General features: G+C 37.8%; 2 protein-coding genes across 2 annotated transcripts; one reads left to right on the plus strand and one right to left on the minus strand.

The window, feature by feature from the left end:
- The first annotated feature begins 536 nt into the window (after positions 1–536).
- LOC121239929 (acyl-coenzyme A thioesterase 9, mitochondrial-like) lies at positions 537–5935 on the plus strand. The gene is made up of 6 exons (XM_041137323.1): positions 537–1123; positions 2895–3072; positions 3313–3767; positions 4622–4750; positions 5386–5651; positions 5713–5935. Exons 1-5 carry the CDS (start codon positions 722–724, stop codon positions 5560–5562), a joined length of 1341 nt encoding a protein of 446 aa, XP_040993257.1. The 5' UTR covers positions 537–721; the 3' UTR covers positions 5563–5651; positions 5713–5935.
- An 830-nt stretch (positions 5936–6765) lies between these two features.
- On the minus strand, positions 6766–11487 carry LOC121238336 (formin-like protein 1). The gene is given in 5 exon segments (XM_041135172.1): positions 6766–7845; positions 8080–8324; positions 9203–9402; positions 9579–11097; positions 11100–11487. Coding segments are annotated over 5 exon segments (2943 nt in total). The 5' UTR covers positions 11245–11487; the 3' UTR covers positions 6766–7011.
- Positions 11488–12938: the final 1451 nt, after the last annotated feature.

Below are 12938 nucleotides of genomic sequence, written 5' to 3' on the forward strand. Positions count from 1 at the left end.
AAATAATATTGGCTGTCTGTTGCGGAAATGTTGTGCAGTCTTTTAAAAAAATAAACAAATACGAAATTTACATAATAATTTTTTTTTAGCATAGATCTCATTTTTTTTAAAGTGATTGTGCGACGCTTATGCACTCTACAACTGTATATAATATTACTCTTTCACAACATATATTACACTTCTTCTTCGTAATATTTTTAATACAAGTAATATTATATACAATCATAAAATGTTTAAATATTATATATATTTTTAAAAAATTATAATAAAAATCTAAAATTCACATAAAAAAAAAAGGTATGTGTACTTACGTACTTGAACTTATGTACGTATTTTTAAGATTATATATGGCATTATGTTTTTAATTTTTATTAGACAACTTTTGCAGATTCAAGAAAATTATCAAAAACATTTCGTACATGGCTGGTGTTATTTTCATGCATTATAAGTATTAATTAAAGAATTAATTGTTAATAATATGAAATACGATGGAAAGGTACCTCAGCATCTGTACATACATACTCCGCTAGTACCTGATCATTACTCCGACCACTCAACTAACTGCCTTCACATGTTCCTGGATATTTGCCATTGGAGGCACCTCTCTCTACAGCTATATAGTACCTAGCTTTCCTCCTGTCTCAATTCATCAAATTCAGTTTCGCCATCAATTTGGGTGAGCTTTTGTGTACTGTTACTTTCATAGAAATTCCTGCATTCCATGGATTCCAATTCCTCTCCTTCTAACACCATCCCGGTAGTCTCGACGCTTGCTTCGCCTCTGGAGTCCCCTCCTCCTGCGGTCAACGCCGATGCCGATTCTTCATCCTCATCGGCCCGAAAACCCATCACCATGTGGCCTGGAATGTACCATTCGCCGGTCACAGATGCTTTGTGGGAAGCGAGGCCCAGTATCTTCGAGGAGCTTTATGACCCAGAAAAAGACGGGCCTCCGCAGACCGAATTTTTCACAAAAACTCCCGCCCAGAGCCGCACCACTATTCTCTATCGTTTTTCGTCTGACTATACCTTGAGAGAACAGTATAGAGATCCCTGGAACGAGGTCAGAATTGGGAAATTGGTTGAAGAGCTTGATGCCTTGGCTGGGTTCATCTCCTTCAAGGTCAGTTGTAACTTATTTACATTTTGTGCTTTTCCTGTTGGGCTCTCCGCATACCTAGCATTTTGATGGAGTTCCACACCTGGGCATTGCTTACTATGTACTTATCTGAAATGGGTTATGATTTACATGCTAGCATATGGGGCTGCTTTTCCATTTGCTACGTGTAGTTTTCTTTTTTCTTTTTTTATGAGGTGCCGGAAGCCACCCACGTAGCAGTTCTGTTTCAATTTTATTAAAAAATTCTCACAAAAAAATATCATGGTAACAAAAGAACACTTGAGATTTACAGAATATCCATTAAAAAAAACTCCAAACATCAAAACAACCAATAAAAGAAACCAAACCAGACCAACAAAAAGACCATCTAAACATGCCTAATATAAGCCGTACCCATCTTATCCAATCTATACAACCCTTTGATAACTCTAGAAAGCTGAGAACTATTTGTAAACAAATTATTCCTCCCCATGGCACCCTGCCAAGCCAAAGTATCTGTCACTTTATTCCCTTCTCTTTACAAATGTTTTATAGAAAAATCTACTCCCTCTAATAAGCTAGTAAGCTTCTCCCAAAAATCTCACAAATACCATAAAGGGCATTTACGGGATCTTATCTAATTCACTACAATATTCAAATCACATTCAATGTCAATACTATTATGGCCCATTTGTTTACAAATATTTATTCCTTCCATCACTATTCTCAATTCAACTTTATTATTAGTATAAGGACTAAAAGATTTTGAAAAACCAAAAATAAGTGAACCTGTACAGTCTCTAAGGACACCACCACCACCAGCTGGCCCTGAATTCCCAAAGCTACTCCCATCCACATTGAGCTTCAGGAGCCTTTGTCTCGGCTTTTTTTTTTTTTTTTTAGCAATCTGCACTTCCAAATTGTTCAAAATCCAAGCATCAGCATCATTCAAATGCTCCATAACAGTCATGTTCTTACTCAACACCCCCACCCAATGCTTAATGGACAGCCAAACATCTGCACTACTCTCCAGTTTTCCCTCCATTCTAGCCACACATCTCCTTCTCCACAACCTCCACACTATCAAACAAGGAATCAACCCCATCAAAGTTCCCCATTGAGAGTATCTGGAAGTCCTACTAAACCACATATGGACTCTTTCTTTCCAGCTCTGGTGCCTAAGGAATGGCACACCTACCTCTACCGAAACCTTCCTCCACATCTCAGCAGCAAATTCTCCCTTATTCAAGACATGCTCCAAATCTTTTGTTTTTCTCAAATGACAGTAATCACATACTGAAGCAAGAGACACCCCTACCCTTCTCACCTTTTTATCAACACCTAAATACTCAAAAGCTGCTTTCCACATGCAAATAGTAATTTTCTTTGGTAACCATTTGTGCCAAACTCACTTTGCCCATTCAAACTTTGGTACTCTTAAGTCTGATAGCATCCCATGCCGACTTTGTATTAAAGCAACCATTCTTTTCCGAAAGCCATAAAAGTATATCCGAGGAACTTCTAAGGTTACCAACTCTTTCCATCACTTATTCAGTTTTATTAACACCTAGAAGCCTTTGTAAATTTACCACATCCCACACATTATTAATAACCAAGTCTTTTAATCTGATATGAGAATGTTCACCTTCTGGAATTTGCTACCTGTAGTGTTGTTGATGAATTGTGCTCTATAAACTGAAATGTTTTACTCATAATTCACGACTAAATTAAGCTTTTGGAGATGTGTTGCTTGCTTTTAGTGATCTTCCCTTTTCTTCTCTCTCGTGCGGATTAGCATTGTTCCGATGACGACAGCACCACAAGGCCACTCTTGCTGGTCACTGCTTCTGTGGACAGGATTGTGCTGAAGAAGCCGATCAGTGTTGAATTTGATCTCAAGATAGTCGGTTCTGTGATATGGGTCGGCCGCTCCTCAATGGATATTCAAATGGAAGTCACTCAGTCAAATGAAGGTACTAAAATCTGGAATGATAAATATTTCTGAAAATGAGATAACGTGAAAAAGCTATACAGCATGGTTTCATGCATGAATTCTGCTCTATTGAGATTCAGCTGCTTGATATACTATAGTTTGAGAAAAAGTATGAGTTGTATATTCCTCGAATTGTAGATCTATAGGAACAAAGTTGACTATCATCTATTACATGTCATATAATGATACAAGTTCTTAGCTGAAGGCTCTGATGTTTCAGACTCAGTAGCTCTGACTGCCAACTTCATATTTGTGGCTCGTGACTCCAAGACTGGCAAAGCATCTCAGGTGAACCGGCTCTCTCCAGAAACTGAACTGGAAAAGTTCCTATTTGAAAAGGCTGAAGCGAGAAATAATTTGAGGAAAACTAAGAGAGGAGGAGGAGATAGAAGGGAACTTGAGAATGGGGAAGTGAATAGACTCAAAACACTGTTGGCTGAGGGCAGGATTTTCTCTGACATGCCAGCCTTGGCAGACAGAGACAGCATTCTTCTAAGGGACACTCGCCTTGAGAACGCTTTGATTTGCCATCCACAACAGAGGAACATGCATGGTCGAATCTTTGGAGGGTTTCTGATGCACCGAGCTTTTGAATTAGCTTTCTCAACAGCTTATGCCTTTGCTGGATTGGTTCCTTGCTTTCTTGAAGTTGATCATGTTGATTTCTTAAGACCTGTAAGTATTACCAGCATCCTTTCTTTTTCAGACCGCATTTCGCCCCTTTTCTGTTTGCAGCCGTGTGGTTTAGGATAAAAAAGGACCCGTTAGAGAAGCACTAGGAATTAATCTTAGAACACGAGAGGAATAGAAGAGAAGGTGGGAAAAAAATATCAAAGACAAAGTGAGGTCCAAATCCTGAAATGAGGAGAGTTGAGATGCCCATGGATTCACCGTATGCTTACCGGCTTAAAATTTGAGAAAAAGATGGAAAAGGAAAACATTTGAAATTGTTGTTTCCTTTTAATCAAGCAAAAACAGAAAAAGGCGGAAGAGATGCATAATCATACGTTCGATATCTTTTAATAAAAGTCACCAAAATATGTCTCACAAAATTAAACTTACAAATTGAAGTAGCTTAATGTAATATGTTAGACTGTAAAGTTACATTTATTATAAAATAGATCTAACATATCATATCAAGTCATGTTATTTTATGAGTTTATTTTTGTGAAATATCTTTGTGGCTGTAGCACTTTTTGAAAAAAAAAATACTTTAGGCACAAAGGAATTACACAAAAATAAACTCACAAACTGATGTGATTTGATCCAGTATGTCAGATTGTAAAATTAATTTTATTATAAATTTAACAGATCATATGAAGTTACATCAGTTTGTAAATTTATTTTTATGTACTTTCTTTGTGTATGTAGCACTTTTCATTTGTTCTTTTTTTTTTTTACTCGCACTACCATATTGTGGTTATTTTGCTGGGATTCAGCCTGCATGTGCATGGATAATACTGTGTATGTTAAGAGTCATTTTACTGTATTATAATTTACTTAATGAAGAAGATATGCTTGTTGACCAGGTGGATGTCGGAGATTTCCTTCGTATGAAATCATGTGTTCTGTACACAGAAGTTGAGAATCCTGAGCAGCCTCTAATCTATGTTGAAGTTGTTGCTCATGTAACGAGGCCTGAAATGAGGTCTAGTGAGGTAAGCCCCACATGAACTATACTTTAAGAAACAACTGAAAATTAAGATTATAATCGGTTCTCATAAAATGATTAGGTTACTATCGTATCTTAGGGATTGATTTGAGAAAGGTTTATATATATAATGGCCGGTTTGACCCATCCTCCTAAAGTTCGAGCATGTTCAGTTTCATAATGACTTGAATTTTCGTATTAATTATTCATTGGAAAATGCTATGGGTTCATTATCTCGACAATGAGTCCCGACTTTTTTTTTTTTTATTTCTTTTACATAATAATTGAAGAAATAATTTTTTAATGATATTATAAATTTTTTTATAAAAAGTATTAAAAAAGAGAAATTTTATTTACAGTTTCTACTTGGAGATGTATAAACTTTTTATTAAATGAGAAAAAAATATCAATTTTATAATTTTAAAAAATTGGAGAGATAATTTTATAATTTTAAAAAATTTTAAAGATAAAATTACTTAAACTCACATTATAATCTTCAAATAAAAACTATACCTGGCATTGCACATGAAAAAGAATGAAATACACTTCTCGAAACACATTGTCGGTGGGTGGCTGTAGTGCCATCCTTATTCAACTGCTGATTGCTCATCTCATGTCTGTCGCATGCATTTAAATTACCAGGTGTCAAATACTTTCTATTTCACTTTCACCGTACGTCCAGAGGCAAAAGCCATGAAAAATGGATTGAGAATCAGGAATGTGGTTCCAGCAACAGAGGAAGAAGCCCGTCGTGTTCTGGCTCGCATGGATGCTGAGGTCTTGCAGAGGCTTGATGATCAAGAAAGCATGCCACAATAGTAATGCGGTATACAGTCGTAAAGTGTGTAATTATCATACAATTATTTTAAAAATATGTAAAATTTACTATTAAAAAAATTAATTTTTTTCAAAATAATTGTGAGCCGCTTGGATTCTCACTACTATCGTTTTTCTTAAATCAATACCAGAAACTGGGGTGACTTACCATATCTGGTTTGAGCTCCTGGATTGATACTAAACAAAGTCTATGTATCCGTGTGGAGCTGTGGTTGAATTGCTTTTGTGTGTCTACTTGATTTTAGACCTCTGGGTGTTTAGGCGGAGATGATGACATTGACGTCTATTATGAACAATAGAGGTGCTATCACCTGCTCACTGTTCTCTTCTTCAATGCAAATCGATAATGGATTTATTTTACTGTTATTTATTATTATTGATTATGGAACCTGAGGCCCCACATCGTAAATGACGGTGACGTTTGGTTTCATGGGTGACTTGTACACATTCTTTTTTAATTCTCGGAAGATTTTAAGGGAATCAAATATGATAATTGTTACGGTCGTAAATAAATTTTATAAAATTAAATTTATAATTAATTGATATGGTATTATATGATATATTATATTTATTTTATAATAAAATATAATCTTATGATTTAATATAACACATTAAATCACGTTATTTTATAAATTATCTCCTATAAAATCTATCAAAAATATTTTTCGTCAAATATATTGTTAACGCTAAAGTTTGTCACATTATTAATAAAAAAAGCATACTTGTGACTGGCGTGATTTCACAAGAAGGGACGTAAGCAACCTTGTGGATGTGGCAGGGCATGGATCTTAACACGAGGATGTCGCCTTCTCAGCTGCTCGTCGTACTCGATTAACTTGAGGATGTCGACCGACAATTTCCTACAGCCTTAAATGGTTGTGAAGAAGATAAGATTCTCAACTCTATGAACAAAATGAAGTTGGAGTGCAAAGAGAGAAAAAAAGTGAGGGTAGCTGGAGCCTGCCCAATGATTTTATCGGCAACAAGTTACAGTCCTGAGGTTGATGCTTTAAAAGGGAGTTCCTCTTTCATTTTCAAAATCTAGTGACCCTTTTGTCCTCTTATTTTTTTCTTGATAAGTCCCTTTTCTCCCCATATCCAGGAGGTCATTGGTGAAAGATATAGTTTGGAACGAAGATATTTCTTGCCAGACAAGAACATAGAGCCAGCCAGCCAGTCTTCTATATTGAACAGCATTTTACCACTTATAATCCACATAGGTTCAAATGATTACAATACATATTCCAAAATTTCAACATACTGGCTTATTCTACCGTGAAAAGAAGGAAAAAAAATATTATCTTTGTATGTTATCTATAGGATGAACTGAAAATCCTTTACATGGATTTACACAATATATAAAACTACAAAATGGCCCAACCATGTGAGCTCCAACATTTACTAAGCATCACCTAGTCTATAAAGCAGTAGCTAGATGCAGTCAAGGTCACCCAGCAATGAGCCATGAAACTTTGGAGATGCACTCTCATCATCAGAGGAAGTGTTATGCTGCCTTGCAGGAATAACTTGTGGCAGCATTGGGTTCACTGGAACAGGAAATTTATGGGCAGAACTAACTATTGTTCGTTCATTTATCGTGCCGACTTCCTTGCAGACCCGATCGAGAATAGTAAGAAAGTCCCTCACCACCATGAAGATTCTGAAAGGGTGAGCTTCTTCCTTAGCTGAGTTTCCATGGAAGTATTCCGTTATCTCCTTCACTAGAGTAAGAGCAACTCTTTCTTGGGCTTGAATTCTTATTATCTCCTCCTCGGCCATTTTTGTGAACTCATTCATTGATTCGGAAAATTTCTGGCTGCTTTCATTCAATCCAATTGTTTCAATTAATCGCACAACCTCACTGATGTTCCCAATCCCAGCAGAAAGTTTGGAGACTTCACTGCTAAGCACATCAGAGTCCATTGCAGCAGCTTTCTTCACGTTGGTGAGCTCTGAACTAAGACCAGAAACAATTTGAAGGCCAAGCTTCCTACACTTGGCATCTTCACTCGAAGTAGATTTTGGAGTTTGGTTGGCACCTGAGAGACGAGCACCTTCCGTTCTTATAATTTCTTGTACAACAAAATGCAACAGAGTGGTTTTTCCATCTGCACCCTTGATATCAACAAGCTTGAGAAGTGTATCAAGCTTGAAGGCATGGGCATCACCACGGTTTGTCCCAACATTCATGCGGTTTCCAGTCTTTAACACAGCATCTAGAAGCTTTAAAAACATCCTACTGCTTCTCAGTTCTTCACAGGCAGCCTGTAAATGGAACACGAAGGAAACATTAGTCCAAAACTGAAGATTAAAAAAAAGTGCAAAACTAGATCCCATCCTCATCCAACAACGAATGGGGAAAGATGGCATAAAACTAGATCCCATCCTCACCCATTAAGGTGGCGCACAGCATGTATTTGTAAAAGAAGAATGAGCACACAGTCTTTGTGCGTTTCTGATGTGTTGAGAGAGAGAGAGAGAGAGAGAGAGATGACTTGCCTCTAGAGTTTCAAAAGATTTTTTAAGGTACTCAACCTCGGACTCAAAATTAGCTATGTAAAGCATTGCATCCACCCTTTTGAATGCAAAAGGTATATCAAGCAGTGCCTTCAGAAATTTCTCAGCTGGGCCAAGCTTGATTGGTGAATCATCTTTGCACTCCTTCAGTTTACGTTCTTCTTCTTTGGTTGGAGCCATCTTCAACAAACTTTCTAGTAATTCAGTACCAAGTGCATCTGCATTACCTGCATTTGAAAAAAAAAATCACAACTTTATGCACAAGAACTTCTATAGCTTCATTTGCTTCACAGAAAGAAAATGGGAAATGTGAAGAATATTGATGCAGCCTACCAATTATTTAGTTATCTTCTTGAAGAACAATGACAAATGTCTGAGTTTTGAAGATTTTTGGGGTTTTCTGCTTCGCACAATATTAATGTATAAAAAAGCTTCCACTTAAACATCACTCCCTGCGCCCAGGAGCAGAAGAAGAAATTTTAATTTGAGAAGTATATACATTTTTGGGAGAAAAGCTCATTTTTAAAGAATTTTCCTCATTAAAAAACTCGAAAATTAATAGTTAATTTTCAAAAAAAGTTAATGGCTTTTCGGAACTTTGGGGGGCCAAAGCCCCCCACCCCTCTGGCCCAAGCTATTGTCGGTTCCACCCTGCCTGCACCTATCAGTATCAGATACCACCACTCATAATCACCGGTGAAAGATGTTGCAACACCTCAAGTTGTATTTCTAATTAGAAATTTCACAAGAGAATTAATGCTATCAAAGTTATTTCCCCGGCAGAAGTAATGTAACGGGGTATCGCAAGTAAACGGGTGCAGAGTTATAGATCCAACCTACTAAATGATACCTTTCCAACTTACAAGATAGGATCCACCACAATAGTTTTGGCCAAAAAAAATAGAGTGCGAAAACTATGCAGGAACTAACTTTCAAGATAAAAACTCTAAACATCAGAGTTACAAGTTTAAATTGCAAAAGTATGTAACAGACATGTCAAAATCATCACGCTTGCACAAGAGAAGTCGTCCCAACCAAAGCAACAACTTTCTCAGCACTAAGGAAACAAGAAACCAACATCAAAATTAAATAGGAAGATGGATACCTTCTAAAAGGGCATCGCAGACTTCCTCTGTGGTCACATTAAGGGCCCTTAGCGAAATTGCAATATTCTGCGACTTTTTGGGATCAAGCACTCTATTCTCTTGATTTGGCGAGGGGAGAACCGGGCGTGGAGTCGTTTCTTTAAGTTTCGAATTTGGTGTGTTCACAACAAACAATGTCTCTATCATTTCCTCATTCAATCTGAAAACAACCCAATTCTACATACTTAAATACAGGAATACGATGCAAAAAAGTAGAGAATTGGACGGCATGAGCCAATTATAGCAAGAAAAACAAGTAAAAAAATCAATCAAAAACGAAAAAGAGCTAGTACAAGAAAAGAGAATGAGTGAGGGAGTGGGAAATGAGTATCTTACTTAAAAGAGCTAGATCTGAGGTGATCCCACACCATTTCACGGTCAGAGCTGGCTCTAACTTTATCCCAATGTAACGGCTTTAACTTGGGCTTTGGAGTCTCGTCGCTCTTTTCTGTGGATGCTGAATTGAGTGGCAATTCAGTTGGAGAAACCTCTGCTGGGATTTGCACAACAAAAGGCCTCGAAGGCGGTATGAGTGCAGGCGGCTGAGAGATGGGCTTGGACTGAGCAATGGGTGTTGAAGAATCTGTAGTTTTCCAGTGTCTGAGCATAGGCATCGGAGCTGGTGGCCTCGGAGGAGCTGGTGGCCTCGGAGGTGCTGGTGGAGGGGGCAGAATACAATGCGGCAGTGATGGAGCACTGATAGCTCTCCCTGGAGACTGCTCGACACTAGATCTTGTTGATGTATTATCCTCAGAATTACGCTCCGGAGAAGACGGCGGAGACGGCGATGAAGAAGTTATTGAAGGAGTGGAAGATTGCCGAAGATTTCGATCCGAAGCAGTGGGTGATGAAGACAAATTTGGGACTTTGGAAGGCGGAGGAGACATTTGATCCGAGACATTTGATATTCTTGGAGACCCATACGGGTTCTTCTCTGACGGCAACGGAGAAGACTCCAGATTTTGATTCCATGCTCTCAAAGAAGCATCTGGATTTATGTCCGAACCTCTCTCTGGGGTTGAGGACGCAGAAGACGAAGACGCCACATTTTCACGAGAGACGACAACGTTCGAGAGTCTTGGAGATGCATTTTGTGCTTGTGGTGGAGATTTGGGTTGCGATCTTCTGGGGCTCAAACTAACCGGCGGAGAGAGGCTAATCGAGTGAGACCGAGCAGGCGAACCTGAACTCGAAGACGAATATGAACAGGAACTGGTCTCGCTGCATTTTTTCTCCGCGGCCACAAAAACTCTGCGGGAGCTGGATCCGGTGGCACCCAAAGACCCTCTAGGGGAGTAAAACTCCTCTTCATCCTCCTCATCGTCAACAACTAGAGAGCTCTGCCTAGTAAGCGGGGGGAGCGGGTGAAGCTCCGGCGAATCCAGCTTTCGAGTAACTAAAGCACCACCCCCATTACTACCGTTAGCGTTGACGGTGCGTTGATCGATTACCCGCGAGTCGACCAACGTGCCCAGGTACAGAAATTCAGAACTACCGGCGGTGACATTGATGATTCCATTCGTGCCCCCCGCATTGGCAGGGAACAACCTGATACTATTATCCGACGTGAAAGTCTTGTCGTCGGCAAAGCGATGGAGATTCAAGCGCCGGCGATAGAAGAAGACAGCAATACCGACGAGTATAGCGGCGGAGACTGCGGCACCGACGGCGGCGGCGACGAGTTTTGGAGAAGTGTTCTTGGAAGAAGGAGATTCAGGGAGAATGAGAGAGGAGATATTGGCAGGGAAGGAGGCGAAGGAGGCTGGGGAGGGAGGAGAAGGTGGGGAAGGATAGGATGGGAAAAAGGGAGACTGCTTAGGAGTTGTAGTGGAAAAAGGGTATTTGGGAGTAGGGGAGACGGCGAGGGAGGTTGAGAAGGAGGGAGAGAGTTGAGAGGAAGCAAAGGCTGGTGTAGGATTCTCCGGCCAACAATGGAGGCGGCGAAGGACAGATGTCGAGGCGCGAAGAGCAAGAGGAGGATGAAGAAGAGGAGGGTGGGCATTGTGGAAGGAAGAGGTGGATTAGACTCTCAGCCGAGGAGGAAGAGAGAAAGGGAGAAATTGTTCAGAAACAGAGAGCAGCAGCAAGGGAGTCATTTGGCTACTCGGTTGCAGTGTTTGTGTGTGTGAATGAGGTTGTGAAAGGGGAGTCTGAAAAGGATGAATCTCTCTCTCTCTCTCTCTCTCTCTGTGTCTCTGTGAAGAAGGGAAGGAGCAAGGTAAATGATGAGTGTGGTGCATCCAGCTAAGATTCTGCTGCTACTTCATATCATCATCTATTTTTCTTTTCTTTTATTTTTCAATATTTTATTTAACTATATATTTTCTACCTTTTTTCCCTTTACAAATAGCAATATGGCTTAATACAAAGTTCGGGTCAATAAGATGGATGGGATTTACATTTACACTTTTATAAATCTTTTGAGCTTTTTCTAAAAAAAAAATATTTTCAAGAGTATGTCTAGATAGTCATCTTTTTTATTTTTTTTTATTTATTTTTCTTAAATCATTTTCATTCATGGAAATTGTAAATTTTTTTAGATGCATAGAAATAGTGGTTTTTTTTAATCCTATTTTCAGCCTTATTTTTGTTTGTATTTTAGGTATATCGAATAAAATCATTGTGAGAATAAATTAGGTGCAAAATCAATGTGACTCCAAGTCATTGAGGTTTGAAAAATTACAAAGGAACTGGGGTTCCTAAGCATCCATTTGACTGGAAAATATACATTTATATTTTTCTCTCCCAGTCCACGTGAGTAAATGAACTAAAAAACAAAAAATAAAAAGATAAAAGTGCCATGTCATTATATTTGCCATAGACATTAGGCCTTATTGATTATTGATGGATGTGTAATTCGTTTGAATGTAAAGTTTATCTCATTTTATTATTATAATTTTTTAAAAGTTTTTATATAAAATATAATAAATTTTTTAAATTTTTAAATAATAATAATATTAAAAAATAATATTTTATTAATATTTTATTTAACTTTTATAATTACCTAATTAAAGGCGAACCAAACGAGAAGAAGCCATCAAAATAGACTTTCAAGGCAACCCATTAACTTTAGAGGATTAACCTCGTCACCCCGGAAAATAAAAACAGGTTTTATTATTTCTAGACTTTTTGGGATGGCGACATTAGATCGTTGAACGTCTTGTGTTTAACGTTGATGTGGCGCCAGAGACATGAGACTTTCTTCCTGTCTCATTGCAGGTATTTTTTAATGCATCCAATCACTAATTTTCAAATTTTTACTTGAAATTTTTAAGTTTTAAATGAGATATAAACGTATTTAATACTTAATTATTATTATTATTATTATTAGCATGTCTTTTGACAAAAATTCAAAAAGTTTTCCCGTACATATCAAAAGCATACATACACCGAACGTGCAACTGCTACCTTTTATATCATCACTTGCTGGGAGTTGCATCACAATACTGTCCCATAAAGTTTAAATTATTATCATTTAATTATTATTTTTATATGATATTAAAAAATTAGTAAAAAAAAACTAATAAATATTGTTCTAATTATTTGGTGTACGTCATGATTATTGAATGATGGAACATATATGTAGGCATTATTGATTGCTAATTCAGTTGAACTCTCACTCACTCATTCTTGCAAAATAAATGAAATGCATATACTGAAAATGAATAGTCTTTATAGAGAAATACTATTTATTTA

This window comes from Juglans microcarpa x Juglans regia, chromosome 7D (genome assembly GCF_004785595.1).
Source record: "Juglans microcarpa x Juglans regia isolate MS1-56 chromosome 7D, Jm3101_v1.0, whole genome shotgun sequence".
Classification (NCBI taxonomy): Eukaryota; Viridiplantae; Streptophyta; class Magnoliopsida; order Fagales; family Juglandaceae; genus Juglans; species Juglans microcarpa x Juglans regia.